At 43.2% G+C, this 18819-nt stretch overlaps 1 protein-coding gene across 2 annotated transcripts; it reads left to right on the top strand.

The window, feature by feature from the left end:
* Positions 1–14: 14 nt before the first annotated feature.
* On the top strand, positions 15–7755 carry LOC115178769 (U2 small nuclear ribonucleoprotein B''). Of its 2 annotated transcripts, none has more exons than XM_029740072.1 (7): positions 15–95; positions 443–537; positions 717–889; positions 1132–1266; positions 5973–6011; positions 6692–6780; positions 7353–7755. In XM_029740072.1, the coding sequence occupies exons 2-7, from the start codon at positions 474–476 to the stop codon at positions 7510–7512; spliced, it is 660 nt and encodes a 219-aa protein (XP_029595932.1). In that variant the 5' UTR covers positions 15–95; positions 443–473; the 3' UTR covers positions 7513–7755. The 2 variants fall into 2 exon arrangements, with proteins under 2 accessions (XP_029595932.1, XP_029595933.1); XM_029740073.1 differs by lacking the exon at positions 15–95 and adding an exon at positions 102–229.
* Positions 7756–18819: the final 11064 nt, after the last annotated feature.

Genomic DNA, 18819 nt, shown 5'->3' with positions numbered 1-18819 from the left:
GGTGGCGGTGAGAACTGTTGATTAACCGAAGAAGAACCATGAACCAGCGCGCACACATTTACTTCCTGTGTTTTCTTGAAAGTGTATAGAGAGAGGTGAGTGTTCTCACAGTTTCAAGTCAGTTTATCTGCAATCAGGGCTCAGGAAATGTTCTGTTTGCACACATATACATATTGATCTGTTTAATCTGTACCTGTGTCTGGTCAGCGGCACCAGCTATCAGTTCGAGGTGATGAAGCTTACTAGAAATGTTAACTAGCTAGCTAATGCTAGTTAGCGTGCTTCATCGCTTCATTCATTTGTACTAGCTAGCCAGTAGTAGCTAAAGCTAGCTAGCAGGCTAAAGTACCCAGCTTTTTAAAATGTATTTCTTTATTTGTTAATTTTGTGAAACATTTTTAGTACCCAGCAATGTGGTTATGTTTTTGTTTTGTTGTTCCAGGTGAAAGAGCGTCAGGGGAAAGTTGTTAATCATGGATATTCGACCAAACCACACCATTTACATCAATAATGTAAATGATAAGATCAAGAAGGATGGTAAGAATCACAATGCAACTTTGTTCCAAGATCATGTATCTAGCTACAGCGTTCCTTCAGGGCTAGATAGCTATTTATTCTCTTGTACTAGAGCTGTAGTAAGTTTACATACATTTCTTTGTCTGTGTCAATGGTCTATGAGTAACAACACTTAAGTAACATTTGTTGTTGTCTTCTAGAACTGAAGCGGTCACTCTATGCCCTGTTCTCTCAGTTTGGGCAAGTCATGGACATTGTTGCCATGAAAACCATGAAGATGAGAGGGCAGGCGTTTGTGGTGTTCAAAGAGCTCGCCTCATCTACGAACGCACTGCGTCAACTTCAAGGTTTTCCTTTCTACAATAAGCCCATGGTAAGTTACTACTTAGTTTCACAAATGGGAGAAGTACAGGATGGTATTCATTACCATATACGAGCAAAACGTTTTGCACCGTAGCAGCAAAACGTTTTGCAATGGAAACGGGGGGTTTCTTAGTGGACAAGTTCAGGCAGTGCCTCAGCTTTTCGGTCTGTTTTCTACCATTTGGTTTCTAGTGAATACGACCCAGGTCTGTGCTAAGCAAAAATCTTATTGTACTTGTCTCTTATTTTCAGCGCATTCAGTATGCTAAGACAGACTCTGAGGTGATCTCCAAAATCAGAGGCACATTTGGGGACAAGGACAAGAAGAAGGACAGGAAGAAGAAGGCTCAAGATCAAGTGGCCAACGTGGCCAAGAAACCAGCACTGGTGAGACTAGTATAGTATATTAAAATAACATTTTCAAATGTTATTTGTCACATGCGCCGAATACAATAGGTATAGACGTTACATTGAAATGCTTACTTTCAAGCCCTTAACCAACAATGCAGTTTTAAGAAAAATAAATGTTAAGTAAAAAATAGATAAGTGAAAAATAAAAGTAACAAATAATTAAAGAGCAGTGGTAAAATAACAGTAGCGAAGCTATATACAGGGGGTACAGGGTAATGTGCGAGGGCACCGGTTAGTCGAGGTAATTGAGGTAATATGTAGGTAGAGTTTTTAAAGTGACTATGCATAGATAATGAACAGAGAGTAGCAGCAGCATAAAAGAGGGGGGCAATGCAAATAGTCTGTGTAACCATTTGATTAACTGCTCAGGAGTCTTATGGCTTGGGGGTAGAAGCTGTTAAGAAGCCTTTTGGACCTAGACTTGGCGCTCCGGTACAACTTGCCGTGCTGTAGCAGAGAGAACAGTCTATGACTAGGGTGGCTGGAGTCTTAGACAGTTTTTAGGGCCTTCTTCTGACACCACCTGGTACATAGGTCCTGGATGGCAGAAAGCTTGGCCCCAGTGATGTACTGGACTGTACGCACTACCCTCTGTAGTGCTTTGCGGCCAGAGGCCGAGCATTTGCCATACCAGGCAGTGATGTAACCAGTCAGGATGCTCTCGATGGTGCAGCTGTAGGACCTTTTTGAGGATCTGAGGACCCATGCCAAATCTTTTCAGTCTCCTGAGGGGGAATAGGTTTTGTCGTGCCCTCTTCACGACTGTCTTGGTGTGTTTGGACCATGATAGTTTGTTGGTGATGTGGACACCAAGGATCTTGAAGCTCGCAACCTGCTCCACTACAGCCCTGTCGATGAGAATGGGGGCGTGCTCGGTCCTCCTTTTCACGTAGTCCAAAATCATCTCCTTTGTCTTGATCACATTGAGGGAAAGATTGTTGTCCTGGCACCACACAGCCAGGTCTCTGACCTCCTCCCTATAGGCTGTCTCGTTGTCGGTGATCAGGCCTACCACTGTTGTGTTACCATTGGAGTCGTGCTTGGCCATGCACACATGAGTGAACCTGGGGTACAGGAGGGGACTGAGCACGCACCCTTGGTGGGCCTCCATGTTGAGGATCAGCGTGGCAGATGTTTTGTTACCTACCCTTACCACCTGGGGGCGGCCTGTCAGGATGTTCAGGATCCAGTTGCAGAGGGAGGTGTTTAGTCCCAGGTTTCTTAGCTTTGTGATGAGCTTTGAGGGTACTATGGTGTTGAACGCTGAGCTATAGTCAATGAATAGCATTCTCACATAGATGTTCCGTGTAGGGTTTCAGGGATAATGGTGTTGATGTGAGCCATGACCAGCCTTTCAAAGCACTTCATGGCTACAGACGTGATTGCTACGGGTCTGTAGTCATTTAGGCAGGTTACCTTAGTGTTCTTGGGCACAGGGACTATGGTGGTCTGCTTGAAACATGTTGGTATTAAAGACTCAGTCAGGGACAGGTTGAAAATGTCAGTGAAGACACTTGCCAGTTGGTCAGCGCATGCTCAGAGTACACGTCCTGCTAATCCAGCCTTGCGGCCAGATGAATGTTGACCTGTTTAAAGGGCTTACTCATATCGGCTACGGAGAGCGTGATCACACAGTCGTCCGGAACAGCTGATGGTCTCATGCATGTTTCAGTGTTGCTTGCCTCGAAGCGAGCATAGAAGTAATTTAGCTCGTCTGGTAGGCTTGTGTCACTGGGCAGCTCTCGGCTGTGCTTCACTTTTGTAGTCTGTAATAGTTTCCAAGCCCTGCCACATCTGACGAGCGTCGGAGCCGGTGTAGTATGATTCATTCTTAGTCCTGTATTGACGCTTTGTCTGTTTGATGGTTTGTCGGAGGGCATAGCGGGATTACTTATAAACTACCGGGTTAGAGTCCTGCTCCTTGAAAGCGTCAGCTCTACTCTTTAGCTCAGTGCGGATGTTGCCTGTAATCCATGGCTTCTGGTTGGGGTATGTATGCTACAGTCACTGTGGGGATGACGTCGTCGATCCACTTATTGATGAAGCCAGTGACTGATGTGGTAAACTCCTCAATGCCATCGGAAGAATCCCGGAACATATTCCAATCTGTGCTAGCAAAACAGTCCTGTAGTTTAGCATCTGCTTCATCTGACCACATTTTTATTGACCGAGTCACTGGTGCTTCATGGTTTAGTTTTTGCTTGTAAGCAGTAATCAGGAGGATAGAATTATGGTCAGATTTGCCAAATGGAGGGCGGGGGAGAGCTTTGTATGCATCTCTGTGTGTGGAGTAAAGGTGGTCTCGAGTTTATTTTTTTTTAAATTCCGGGTTTTTTTCTTCTTCTGATTGCCCATTTAACATGCTGGTAGAAATTAGGTAAAACTGATTTAAGTTTCCCTGCATTAAAGTCCCCGACCACTAGGAGCGCTGCCTCTGGATGAGCATTTTCCTGTTTGCTTATGGCCGTATACAGCTCATTGAGCGCTGTCTTAGTGCCAGCATCGGCACATAGGCTATATGACTGCGTCCCAAATGGCATCCTATTCCCTATACCATATATTATAGTGAATCATTTTGACCAGAGCCTATAGGGCACGGGTCGGCAAAAGAAATTAGCCAAAAAATTGTAGACCTCCACAAGTCTGGTTCATCCTTAGGGAGCAATTTCCAAATGCCTGAAGGTACCACGTTCATCTGGAGAAACAATAGTACGCAAGTACTAACATCATGGGACCACGCAGCCGTCATTCCGCTCAGGAAGGAGACGTGTTATGTCTCCTAGAGATGAATGTGCTTTGGTGCAAAAAGTGCAAATCAATCCCATAACAACAGCAAAGTACCTTGTGAAGATGCTGGAGGAAACAGGTACAAAGTATCTATATCCACAGTAAAACGAGTCCTGTATCTACATAACCTGAAAGGCCACTCGGCAAGGAAGAAGCCACTGCTCCAAAACTGGCATAAAAAAAGCCAGACTACGGTTTGCAACTGCACATGGGGACAAAGATTGTACTTTTTGGAGAAATGTCCTCTGGTCTGATGGAACAAAAATAGAACTGTTTGGCCTTAATGACCATTGTTATGTTTGGAGGAAAAAGGGGGAGGCTTGCAAGCCGAAGAACACCATCCCATCCCTGAATCACGGGGGTGGCAGCAGCATGTTGTGGGGGTGCTTTGCTGCAGGAGGGACTGCTGCACTTCACAAGATATATGGCATCATGAGGAGGAAAAATATATGGATATATTGAAGCAACATCTGAAGACATCAGTTAGGAAGTTAAAGCTTGGTCACAAATGGGTCTTCCAAATGGACAATGACCACAAGCATACTTCCAAAGTTGTGGCAAAATGGCTTAAGGACAACAAAGTCAAGGTATTGGAGTGGCCACCACAAAGCCCTGACCTCAATCCTATAGAAAAATTGTGGGCAGAACTGAAAAAGCGTGTGCGAGCAAGGAGGCCTACAAACCTGACTCAGTTACACCAGCTCTGTCAGGAGGAATGGACCAAAATTAGTCCAACTTATTGTGGGAAGCTTGTGGAAGGCTACCCAACACGTTTGACCCAAGTTAAACAATTTAAAGGCAATGCTACCAAATACTAATTGAGTGTATGTAAACTTCTGACCCACTGGGAATGTGATGAAAGAAATAAAAGCTGCAAAAAGTCATTCTCTCTACTATTATTCTGACATTTCACATTCTTAAAATAAAGTGGTGATCCTAACTGACCTAAGACAGGGAATTTTTACTAGGATTAAATGTCAGGAATTGTGAAAAACTGAGTTTAAATCTATTTGGCTAAGGTGTATGTAAACTTCCGACTTCAACTGTATGTGATCGTGTCTCAATGTATTACATTTTTCAAGTTAATGTCACGTGCACAAGTATAGTGAAATGCCTTTCTTGCAAGCTCTAAACCCAACAATGCAGTAATCAATATCAATGTAATTCTCAAAATAACATGCAGTAGAACAAAAACAGAAATAAGAACACAAGAAAGTAAGTAAGCTATTTACAGGGTCAGTTCCAATACCATATTTACAATGTGCAGGGATACTGGAGCGATAGATAGTAGATGCGTTTAGGGGTAAGGTGACTAGGCATCAGGATATATGATAAATAAAGTAGCAGCAGCGTATATAATGATTATGCCAGTATGTGTGTCAGTATAGATGTATGTACATGTTTTGTGTGTGAGCAAATTAAGTGTTTGTGTTGGAGTGTCATGGTGCATGAGTGGCGGCAGGTAGCCTAGTGGTTAGAGCGTTGGGCCAGTAACCGAAAAGTTGCTAGATCGAATCCCCGAGCTGGCAAGGGAAACATCTGTCATTCTGCCCCTGTTCCTAGGCCTTCATTGTAAATAAGAATTTGTTCTTAACTGACTTGCCTAGTTAAATAAAGGTAAAATAAAAATGAGTGTGTAGAGTCCTGTGAGTGTGCATAGAGACGGTGCAAAATAAAATAGAAGGCACAACTTAGATTATTATAATTATGCTCTGGCCCGCGACCATCCGCTCTGACAACATTTGTCCCGAGGCTGAATCTAGTTGCCTACCCCTGCTATAGGGCATGAGTATTTGTCAACATATTGCACATAGCCATCCTGTACACTTTTGAATGTAGTCAGTAATTGTACTCCAACGCTATTTTTATAACTTGTTTATCTTTGCTATTAACAGGGATCAACCAACACAAACAATGCTCCAACAACCATGCAGGTAAGCCTTTCTAGCCCTATCAAGAATTATAACCTAGAATGTTAAGCGAACTTGTTCATTTTCCTTTTGCTGAGTAAACTGTTTGTCCTGCGTAACTGTGTTCTTTTCTTTGGTTCTAATTTTAGATCTAATTTTATGTGACGTCTGTCAAATTGCTCTGTGTAATCCACTGTTCTCCAGTAGAATATGAAGTTAGTGACTTCGAACATGCGCTACCACGGGATACTTCTATAAAGGATTTAATGCTAACTGTGCTTGCCCTGATTGTTATAGAGTTGGAATCCATAATCCATAAGGAGAACGTTACACAGTAAAGAATGCAAATTTTTTTTTCAAGTATTGACTGATACTGACTGTAATATGGGGTACACTCCGCCGACACTCATCGCAACTCAACTCCATTGAGTTGTGTTTACTCAGCAAATGTCCCAAATGACTGACTAAGTCACTAGTGATGATGGACTCTCTTAATAAGCGCAATATTGCAATGCCTTGAATTCTTGCAAAAATCTCTGCTCTCACTGCTTAAGGAGCCTTTTACTGTTTTGATACGCCCTGTTTGGATTAACTGTTGGAGTGTTACAGATAGTCTGGTCTGCTTATTGACTAAGCTGCAAAAATGTTCCATGGGAGAGTTTTTTTTTTTGTGACAATTATGACTGATTTCTTTGGCTTTTTAGGTTCCAGACAATCCACCCAACTACATTTTATTCCTTAATAACCTGCCAGAGGAAACAAATGAAATGATGCTGTCCATGCTGTTCAATCAGTGAGTATTGAATTATCTTGTTGTCAAATGAGTAAACTCGCTTAGATGCCTGATTTGCATTCATTCTTCGGCAGCAGTTGTTATTGAGTCTGGCTCATGAACTTGTGAAATATACAGTAGTAGTTTTATATCAGGGTTTCTTAAAATCTGGGTAGGAGCCCTGGGCATGTGAGAGAGGTGAGTTATGAGAATACGTGTATAATCACACACTATTTCTTCTTCATTTGGGTCGTTGGAGGACCAATTTGGGTCACAGGAGGACTGTCAATTTCTCACTTGGGTCTCGGAGCTGAAAAAGTTTAAGAACCTCTGCTTTATATCATTCACATTTCAGACTTCACCATTGCCAGGTGGTGAAGTCTTTGATATATGATATTTTGCAGAATGGCAACTGGGGCTCTGTTCAAGAGGGTGCAAAACTACAGAACGTTCAGATAGAAATGCATTGTGCAGAACAAACCTGTTTATCTACCATGTAGAAAAGGGAGATCATGTCAGCTCTGTTCATTACATTTCTGATTTCTGAACATTTCACCTCTCAATACACCCATGATTTCTCTTTTTCCTAATAGATTCCCTGGTTTCAAAGAGGTGCGACTCGTCCCTGGCAAACACGACATCTCCTTTGTAGAGTTTGAGAGCGAAGGCCAGGCGGGAGTGGCCAAAGACGCACTGCAGGGCTTCCGGATTACAGCCCAATGCGCCATGAAGATCACTTATGCCAAGAAGTAGTTCCCACGATGACGTCACTGGACAGGGACCACACATTGGACTCTGGGTTAGAGACGGGTTGGACCCCCTGATTTTTACAGTTTTTTTTTTGTTGTATCGGCTGTGGAATCTCCCAGGAGTTTTCGTTGGTTTTTTTTTGTTGACAGATTTCTGTGCAGTCGCTGTGAGGTGGAGTGTGAAGAGAATCCTCTAAACATCGTCTCTCTATTTTGTATGGCACAGTAATAAATAACTCTTGTGTAACCGTGGTGCCTAAGATGCTTCCTCTGACATGTTCCAAGTTTCTATCCCTGGTCCTGAAGACGATTGTAGATTCAAGCCCAATAACGTGTAAAAATGTGGTGTCATGACATCCTTACTCTCTGAAAACATATCAACGTGAAATAGTTTTCTTTTGCAAATTCACCATAATTGGGGATACTAATCATTAGTCCAGTGATCAAGTGGGTAAATTGTCATAGTTCGCATCTCAGTCATATGTTAACAGCCTGAATACAGTTACTACAGCTCAGTTGAAACTTCAGAAACCCCTCTAGCCAGTTCTGTTGTTGGGTGAAACATCTGGGCTCTTCTGCACTCATTAGCCCAAAACAATACTTAAAAGTGTCTGAATTGACTTCCAAAATTTGAATTGGCGGTTAATAGAAAGCTCTTAAATCAGCATTCCCAACAATTCACCACCATTCATTCAGACTATTCGGATCTAGCACTGTCCGCGTGCCTTCGTAACACTTCAGCGTCTCAACAGACAGGCACATCAATAATGTTGTCTACGAATATATAGTCAGAACACAACATATTGATCAAATGTTTGATGGAAGCTAGTGCAGACAATGGGTTCAGTAATTTCCAAATGAATAATTATGCTTTTGATGTCATCAAGTTGTGTATGTTCCCTGGAGCTACGGAGAGAGCGAGGGGTGAAATGAGAAGCAGATTTATCTCCCAAAGATTTATAAAACGTGATGACATGAGTCCAGATGTTTACTGCTTTTGATTGTCGCATGGTATGATAAGTGCCTCGTGAAGATGGGACACATTTTCCATGAGGGGGAATCTCTGCTAAATGGTCCAGCTGGTTTAAGATCATTTTCATAAAGATCATACTGGACAGTGAGGGGGGGAAAAGTATTTGATCCCCTGCTGATTTTGCACGTTTACCCACTGACAAAGAAATTATTAGTCTATAATTTTAATGGTAGGTTTATTTGAACAGTGAGAGACAGAATAACAAAAAAAAATCCAGAAAAAAATACGTCAAAAATGTTATAAATTGATTTGCATTTTAATGAGGGAAATAAGTATTTGACCCCTCTGCAAAACATGACTTAGTACTTGGTGGCAAAACCCTTGTTGGCAATCACAGAGGTCAGATGTTTCTTGTAGTTGGCCACCAGGTTTGCACACATCTCAGGAGGGATTTTGTCCCACTCCTCTTTGCAGATCTTCTCCAAATCATTAAGGTTTCGAGGCTGACGTTTGGCAACTCGAACCTTCAGCTCCCTCCACAGATTTTCTATGGGACTGCTAGGCCACTCCAGGACCTTAATGTGCTTCTTCTTGAGCCACTCCTTTGTTGCCTTGGCCGTGTGTTTTGGGTCATTGTCATGCTGGAATACCCATCCACAACCCATTTTCAATGCCCTGGCTGAGGGAAGGAGGTTATCACCCAAGGTTTGACGGTACATGGCCCCGTCCATCATCCCTTTGATGCGGTGAAGTTGTCCTGTCCCCTTAGCAGAAAAACACCCCCAAAGCATGTTTCCACCGCCATGTTTGACGGTGGGGATGGTGTTCTTGGGGTCATAGGCAGCATTCCTCCTCCTCCAAACATGGCGAGTTGAGTTGATGCCAAAGAGCTCCATTTTGGTCTCATCTGACCACAACACTTTCACCCAGTTGTCCTCTGAATCATTCAGATGTTCATTGGCAAACTTCAGACGGGCATGTATATGTGCTTTCTTGAGCAGGGGGACCTTGCGGGCGCTGCAGGATTTCAGTACTTCCCTGCGTAGTGTTACCAATTGTTTACTTGGTGACTATGGTCCCAGCTGCCTTGAGATCATTGACAAGATCCTCCCGTGGAGTTCTGGGCTGATTCCTCACCGTTCTCATGATCATTGCAACTCCACGAGGTGAGATCTTGCATGGAGCCCCAGGCCGAGGGAGATTGACAGTTCTTTTGTGTTTCTTCCATTTGCGAATAATCGCACCAACTGTTGTCACCTTCTCACCAAGCTGCTTGGCGATGGTCTTGTAGCCCATTCCAGCCTTGTGTAGGTCTACAATCTTGTCCCTGACATCCTTGGAGAGCTCTTTGGTCTTGGCCATGGTGGAGAGTTTGGAATCTGATTGATTGATTGCTTCTGTGGACAGGTGTCTTTTATACAGGTAACAAGCTGAAATTAGGAGCACTCCCTTTAAGAGTGTGCTCCTAATCTCAGCTCGTTACCTGTATAAAAGACACCTGGGAGCCAGAAATCTTTCTGATTGAGAGGGGGTCAAATACTTATTTCCCTCATTAAAATGCAAATCAATTTATAACATTTTTGACATGCGTTTTTCTGGATTGTTTTGTTGTTATTCTGTCTCTCACTGTTCAAATAAACCTACCATTAAAATTATAGACTGATCATTTCTTTGTCAGTGGGCAAACGTACAAAATCAGCAGGGGATCAAATACTTTTTTCCCTCACTGTATGACCGTGTCCCAAATGGCACCCTATTCTCGTATTTAGTGCCTGTCTTTTGACTAGGGCCCATAGGACTCCAGTCAAAAGTAGTGCACTTTTTAGATAATAGGGTGCATTTAGGACATGTGTCTGGATATTGATCTGCTCCACTTCTAACTGGTCTGCTTGAGCTGTAGTTATATATTCTGCTCTATATTAGCACTGACTGGCCTCAAAGAGAGCCATTTCCCCAAAGCTAGTCCTCATCACGTGACCCAAAGTTGGTTTTACTGTCAGGGTAATTTAAACTTTACTTTACCAGGCAGGTACCACAAAAACATACACACTCAGTTGTTGGCTCAAAGTGCAGGTCAGGATAGGGTGCAATCACAGTGACTGATGGTTTGGGTCCCACAGCTTATTCCCATTATAGTGCACTACTTTTGATCAGAGCCCAATACGTATCCATTTGGGAAGCATTCTTTGAATGGGCTTGGAACAATGAACCTGCATGGCTGCCAGTGACAGCTCAAAGCACTGTAGCCTAATAGAGAAATATCGAGCCAAGGGTTAGAGAGACACTGTTACCATCTGAGAAATACCTCATTTATCTTACTTATTCAATTAATAGCAAACTACATCTGGCTAAAATGTCTAGTACCCTTTTCACACTACTGAGCCAGGCCATGTTAAACCAACCCAAGATGTAGGCTACTGTGCTGGCCTAGATACGCAATCCACCAGTTTCAGGAACCGTATTTCAAATAGAAATGTGAAAGAAACAGTATGGGTTTATTTGACTATGAAAAGGGTGTTTTTCTAATCAGGATTTTTCTATACACCCAATTAGAATGCTCACACTACTCCTCTGTCAGCCCACCAAGTACATCTTGTGCCACCTGTCATCGGATATAAGCTGGAAGCATAAACATGCGTAACAATAATTAAGCTGTTTTATTACCCAATGCATAAAATTCTATTGGGATTTAGTATCAAACTGGACATAATGTGAGGGCAAAATGCATTATTTCAGTCATGTGTGGCAAAAATGCCCTTTGACAGAATATACTGTATTATAAACCGTGTGGTTCGAGCCCTGAGGGCTGATTGTCTGAAAGCTGTGGGTATGACCACGGGTAGGGCAAAAAAGTACTTTTCACTGTTCTAATTAAGTTGGTAACCAGTTTCTAACCATATACCACACCCCCTCGTGCCTAATTGCTTAATTATCTCAGTGCTCCAGCCCTGTTTCCTGTGTGGATTAACCATTAACCACCATGACTGAAACGCTTTAGTAGGTCAACTATGAGGAAGATGCTACACTGTATTATTTTACTTGAAAGGGTACTTACCTACAAATGACATGCATGCTGTTTTAGTTTGAGTATTCCTTTCAGGTTGGGGTTTCAGGAATTGAATTAGACTCTTAACGGGGAGATGTCCAATTCAAGAAAAGTGCAATTGACCCTAACACATATCCTTGAGGAAAACATGTTCATGGGCATAACATGATTAATTCTTTCAATGAATCAATCGTTTAATATCCAATCCAATGTATTTCCATTTTTCAAAGTAATAAGTTGTTAATTTCATTCATTGTTGATACTTAACGCGAACACTTTTCAAAAATCATTAAAGGGGCAATGCAGTTAAAAACATATATATTGTTAAATGATATTTCCACACTTTGAGGTCGAAATAACACTCTGAAATTGTGAAAATGATTATAATCCCCTTTCTGTGTAAGCTATTTGAAGAAAAGAAATGCTTGGAATTTCAGCCTGTTTAGGTGGGATGGAGGGTTTGGCCCGCCGCATTACGTCACAAGGCGATCTGATTACAGTAGAACAATTACTGTTTCTATGTTATTTGTATATATCCTTCTACACTGCTGCTGGCCCTGCCCGGTCATAATGATATTTCATTCCAGTTGGCAGGAAGACCAAACTATTTCTGGAGTTACTTCCTTCTTTAATCTGTATTTGGACTTTACTCGTATTCAAATTTGACAGTGTGAATGCAATTTGTCTGCAAATTCAAAACGGTAGCCTCAGGTAGATTTTTTCTTCAAAAGTTCCAAGAGTAGAATTGATACAAATATCACTTACTGTAATTGTTACAAATGTTACTGGCTAGCTAGAGTTCATACAAACTCTCCCAACTCGATTACTGCAATGACGTCCATGGTGGTCTCCCCTTAAAAAAGCATCCACAGGCTGCAGCTTGTGCAGAACAGAGCTGCCAGTGTCCTCACAGGAACCCGGAGATCTGCCCATATCACCCACATTCTAGCCTCTCACCACTGACTACCCATCCAATTCAGAATCAACTTCAAAATCCTCCTGTTAGTCTTCAAAACCCTTAATGCTTCTGGTCCCCAATACCTCAGGGAACTCCTCAGCCCCAAACAGTCTTCATGTTCACTTAAAGACACGCCTAAAAACAATGGGTGACCAAGCATTCTGCTGTCTCCCCACCCCTGCACGCCCCAGACCACCACTGCCTTTAAGTCTGAGCACAATAAACACATCTTCAAACTGGCTTTCGCTTAATGTGATCTATGTTGTGGTATCTGTTGTTGGTCTTATACATTATTTTCAAGTTCTATTGTTTTGTCCTTGACACCTTGTCACGTCCTGACCATAGTAAGATGTTATTTTCTATGGTAGAGTAGGTCAGGGCATGACAGGGGGTGTTTTGTGTTTTTTTCTATGTTTTCTATATCTATGTTTAGTTCTAGTTTTCAATTTCTATGTTGTTTTTTTGGGGTTCATCTCCAATTGGAGGCAGCTGATCCTCGTTGTCTCAAATTGGAGATCATATTTAAGTGGGGGGTTTTCTTCCTGGGTTTTGTGGGTTATTATATTTTGAGTAGTGTTTGTTTCTCTCTGCGTCATGGTTTGTTGTTTTTGCCAATTCAGTTATTTATGTATTGCAAAGTTTCACTGATTAAATAAAATGTGGAACTACAATCACACTGCACTTTGGTCTGCTCCTTTCAACAGCCTTGACAGAATAACCCACCACAAAAGGACCAAGCAGCGTGGAAAGGAATGGACCTGGGAAGAAATTCTGGATGGAAAAGGACCCTGGAGTCAGGCTGGGGAGTATTGCCACCCGAGGGAGGAGATTGAGGCAGCAAAAGCAGAGCGCCGTTATTATGAGGCGCTGTACCAACCACGAGGAAAGTGCGAGAGAGCCCCCAAATTCTTTTGGGGGGGGCACACGGGGAGATTGGCAGAGTCAGGTTGGAGACCCGAGCCAACTCCCTGTGCTTACCGTGGGGGGCGAGTGATCGAGCAAGCACCATGTTATGCAGGGATGCGCACTGTGTCGCCAGTGCGCAGCTACAGCCCGGTGCGCTCGTTGCAAGCTCCCCACAGTTGCCGTGCTGGAGTTGGCATTCAGCCAGGATGGAGTGTGCCTGCTCAGCGTTCCTCGTCTCCGGTGCGTCTTTTCGGCCCAGGTTATCCTGCGCCAGCTCTACGCACGGTACCCCCAGTTCACCAACACAAACCTGTGCGACCTGTCACAACACCTCGCGCTTGCCAGGCTACGGGGGTTATCCAGCCAGGACGTGTTGTGCCAGCCATAAGCTCCAGACCTCCAGTGCGCCTCCATGGCCCAGTATACCCTGTGCCTGCTCTGTGCACCCGGCCTCCAGCGACGTTCCCTAGTCCAGAACTCCCAGCGACGTTCCCTAGTCCGGTGAGACCTATTCCAGCTCCACAAAAGAAGCCTCCAGTGATGATCTATGGTCCAAAGCCTGTAGAGATGATCCATGGCATGAAGCCTCCAGTGATAATCCATGGCCCGGAGCCTCCAGTGATAATCCATGGCACAAAGCCTCCAGTGATGATCCATGGCGCGGAACCTGTAGTGATGATCCATGGTACGGAGCCTCCAGCGACGCTCCCCAGTCCGGCGCCTCCAGCGACGCTCCCCAGTCCGGCGCCTCCAGCAACGCTCCCCAGTCTGGCGCCTCCAGTGACGCTCCCCAGTCCGGAACCTCTTGCGACGGCCTGCAGCCCAGAGTCTTCAGCGACGATCTACAGTCCGGTTCCTACTCCGACGATCCACGGTCCGGTGGTACTAAAGCAGAGGGATCAGCGGGTGGAGCGGGGATTACGCCCCGAACCGGAGCCGCCTCCTCTGCTGGAGGATAAGGTTATGTGGACTGCACTAGAGCCACCATAGATAGGAGTTACCCACCCACCCAACCCTCCCTTTTGTTCGTGTTTTGTTTAGTGGCATTCGGAGTCTGCACCTTTGGGAGGGGGGTACTGTCACGTCCTGACCATAGTAAGATGTTATTTTCTATGGTAGAGTAGGTCAGGGCGTGACAGGGGGTGTTTTGTGTTTTTTTTTCTATGTTTTCTATATCTATGTTTAGTTCTAGTTTTCTATTTCTATGTTGTTTTTGGGGTTGATCTCCAATTGGAGGCAGCTGATCCTCATTGTCTCTAATTGGAGATCATATTTAAGTAGGGGTTTTTCTTCCTGGGTTTTGTGGGTTATTATATTTTGAGTAGTGTTTGTTTCTCTCTGCGTCACGGTTTGTTGTTTTTGTCAATTCAGGTATTTATGTATTGCAAAGTTTCACGGATTAAATAAAATGTAGAACTACAACCACGCTGCACTTTGGTCTGCTCCTTTCGACAGCCGTGACACACCTCCCTTGTTATTTTGTGTATATTGTATAGTTCTAGACCGCTAGCTGTCTTTTAATTTGTTTTTAGGCCTATATTAAAGCTTTTTTATTTTAATGATTGCTCTCAATGTAAAGAGCTTTGTGATTTACGTCTGTAAATGAAAAGTGCTCAACAAATGTCATTTATTATAATGTTGTAGAAATTCTTACACGGGGACACTCAAAGTCACTTTTAATATGAATCATTGTTTATTTGTCAGCGCATTGGAGAGGTTCCAATCAACTCAATCCACCATAGTACACATGTCAAATCAGGATCTCTGCTTGGGAAGTCCCAGCAGTTGTCTTATATGCGGCTATACACAGACAAGTTATATTTGCATGATTTATCATAGTTCATTCATTATCGTTTTGTTTCATGTCACCGACCAATACTGGTTCATAACATGTGACAGACCAATACCTCACGAGGCTTCTTCTCTCTAAGCTGAGACCTTGAAACAGATCTTTCGTTCTCAAAACAAGGTCTGGGCGTACTTCCAAATTGCAGCTACTGATAGTGAGGATTCGTTCAGTCATTCACTTGCATGAACACAGATGTGTTTATAGAATACAGAAATGAGTTATAAGAAAAGCACATGTATAACATTTCCATCACAATAACTTTCTATAGTTGATACAATATGTAATTGGGTAGAGTTGATACAAATCTAGGCTAGCTTTGGGTGAAGGGATAGCTAATTGCCTATGCAGTAGACTACCTATCTAGATGGTAACTAAAACTAGATATTGTTAATTTATAGCCCAGGTGTTTTTCACAAAGAATAGACTAGATCACCCATTACAGCTTACCAAATGATGGAAATTATAGAAAAGATGTATTGTATGTTTCCCTATTTCTACTGTTTCACCCAACACATCCAGTACATTGCATGTAGATCACAGTTTGGACTGTACTTTATCATATTGCCTCCTAGTTACATTTTCAAACAGTGCTGGTTGGTATGTTATGAAGATGTGGATACAGGGTTAATGATACCTAATGTAGCCTATGTATGAAATAGTGAGTAACCTGAATACCTCAACCACCCGAAAACCATGTTTTCCACCCCTTCCCATCCCCCTAGCAACTAGGGTTGCTTGTCAGTCCAATTTTAAATATATGTTATAGAGAGCAGTCCTTTCAGGAGCCCAGATCATTTACTGTAGTTACAAATTCCCGCATTGGATGGTTCGGTAGTTGGGTTTATAGGCTGACTCAAGTTGTAAATATAGAACAAAAGGAATTGCCTGGTAATGTGTATATGCCTTTCAAATCTTGGAATATTCTCAAACCATTGCTGTCCATGATATCAGCAAGAGTACGGATTCCACATTTGGACAATTGGGGGGGATACAAAAGGCCGCCATCCAGATCGCAAGGCATTACTGTGAAATATTGGAGTATGGGCATGCCATTTTGATTCCCAGTTACATTGTTTTTTAATTTTTGCACCAAATACAGATTATGTGAGCAATAATAGGACCAAAGCATAGTTTACATTGTGGGGTGTACAGTGCATTCGGAAAGTATTCAGACCCCTTCACTTTTTCCACATTTTGTTATGTTACAGCCTTATTCTAAAATTGATTAAATCGTTTTTTCCGCTCATCAATCTACACACAATACCCCATAATAACAAAGCAAAGACAGGTTTTTAGAAATGTTTGCTAATTTATAAAAAAACAACTGAAATATGACATTTACATAAGTATTCAGACCCTTTACTCTGTACTTTGTTGAAGCACCTTTGGCAGCAATTACAGCCTCGAGTCTTTTTGGGTATGACTCTACAAGCTTGGCACACCTGTATTTGGTGAGTTTCTCCCATTCTTCTATGCAGATCCCCTCAAGCTCTGTTATGTTGTATGGGGAGCGTTGGTGCACAGCTATTTTCAGGTCTCTCCAGAAATGTTAGATCGGATTCAAGTCCAGTCTCTGGCTGGGCCACTCAAGGACATTCAAAGACTTGTCCTGAAGCCACTCCTGCATTGTCTTGGCTGTGTGCTTAGGGTCGTTGTCCTGTTGGAAGGTGAACCTTCACACCAGTCTGAGGTCCTGAGTACTCTGGAGTAGGTTTTTTATCAAGGATCTCTCTGTACTTTGCGCTGTTCCTCATTTCCTCGATCCTTACTAGTCTCCCAGTTCCTGCCGCTGAAAAACATGATGATGCCACCACCATTCTTTACCGTAGCGATGGTGCCAGGTTTCCTCCAGACGTGACGCTTGGCATTCAGGCCAAAGAGTTCAATCTTGGTTTCATCAGACCAGAGAATCTTGTTTCTCATGGCCTGTGAGTCTTTATGTGTATTTTGGCAAACTCCAGGCAGACTGTCATGTGCCTTATACTGAGGAGTGGCCACTCTACCAAAAAGGCCTGATTGCTGGAGTGCTGCAGAGATGGTTGTCCTTCTGGAAGGTTCTCCCATCTCCACAGAGGAACTCTGGAGCTCTGTCAGAGTGACCATTGGGTTCTTGGTCACCTCCCTGACCAAGGCAATTCTCCCCAGATTGCTGAGTTTGGCCGGGCAGCCAGCTCTTGGAAGAGTCTTGGTGGTTCCAAACTTCTTCCATTTAGGAATGATGGAGGCCAATGTATTCTTTGCAAAATTTATAAAAACCTGTTTTCACTTTGTGATTATGGAGTATTCTGTAGATTGATGAGGAATTTAAAAAATCTTTTGAATAAGGCTGTAACGTAACAAAATGTGGAAAAAGTCAAGGGGTCTGAATACTTTCCGAAGGCACTGTATCAGTGACATCCACCTCTTCCAGGGCAATATGAGACACCATATGTATCTCTATACTCAGCCAGGGGGCAGAAGAATGATGTCTAAACCAATTTAGGGTGGGACGAAATGCTATTGCCATATACAGTTGTGGTCAAAAGTTTTGAGAATGACACAAATATTAATTTTCACAAAGTCTGCTGCCTCAATTTGTATGATGGCAATTTGCATATACTCCAGAATGTTATGAAGACTGATCAGATGAATTGCAATTAATTGCAAAGTCCCTCTTTGCCAAATTAACTGAATCCCCCAAAAACATCTCCACTGCATTTCAGCCCTGCCACAAAAGGACCAGCTGACATCATCTCAGTGATTCTCTCGTTAACACAGGTGTGAGTGTTGACGAGGACAAGGCTGGAGATCACTCTGTCATGCTGAATGAGTTCGAATAACAGACTGGAAGCTTCAAAAGGAGGGTGGTGCTTGGAATCATTGTTCTTCCTCTGTCAATCATGGTTACCTGCAAGGAAACATGTGCTGTCATCATTGCTTTGCATAAAAAGGGCTTCACTGGCAAGGATATTGCTGCCAGTAAGATTGCACCTAAATCAACCATTTATCAGAACATCAAGAACTTCAAGGAGAGCAGTTCAATTGTTGTGAAGAAGGCTTCAGGGCACCCAAGGAAGTCCAGCATGCGCCAGGACCGTCTCCTAAAGTTGATTCAGCTGCGGGATCGGAACACCGCCAGTACAGAGCTTGCTCAGGAAAGGCAGCAGGCAGGTGTGAGTGCATCTGCATGCACAGTGAGGTGAAGACTTTTGGAGGATGGCCAGGTATCAAGAAGGGCAGCAAAGAAGCCACTTCTCTCCAGGAAAAACATCAGGGACAGACTGATATTCTGCAAAAGGTATAGGGATTGGACTGCTGAGGACTGGGGTAAAGTCATTTTCTCTGATGAATCCACTTTCCGATTGTTTGGGGCATCCGGAAAAAATCTTGTCCGGAGAAGACAAGGTGAGCGCTACCATCAGTCCTGTGTCATGTCAACAGTAAAGCATCCTGAGACCATTCATGTGTGGGGTTGCTTCTCAGCCAAGGAAGTGGACTCACTCACAATTTTGCCTAAGAACACAGCCATGAATAAAGAATGGTACCAACACATCCTCCGAGAGCAACTTCTCCCAATCATCCAGGAACAGTTTGGTGACA

Source organism: Salmo trutta, chromosome 38 (assembly GCF_901001165.1).
Source record: "Salmo trutta chromosome 38, fSalTru1.1, whole genome shotgun sequence".
In the NCBI taxonomy this organism is placed as follows: Eukaryota; Metazoa; Chordata; class Actinopteri; order Salmoniformes; family Salmonidae; genus Salmo; species Salmo trutta.
This window is presented reverse-complemented; position numbering and strand designations above follow the sequence as displayed.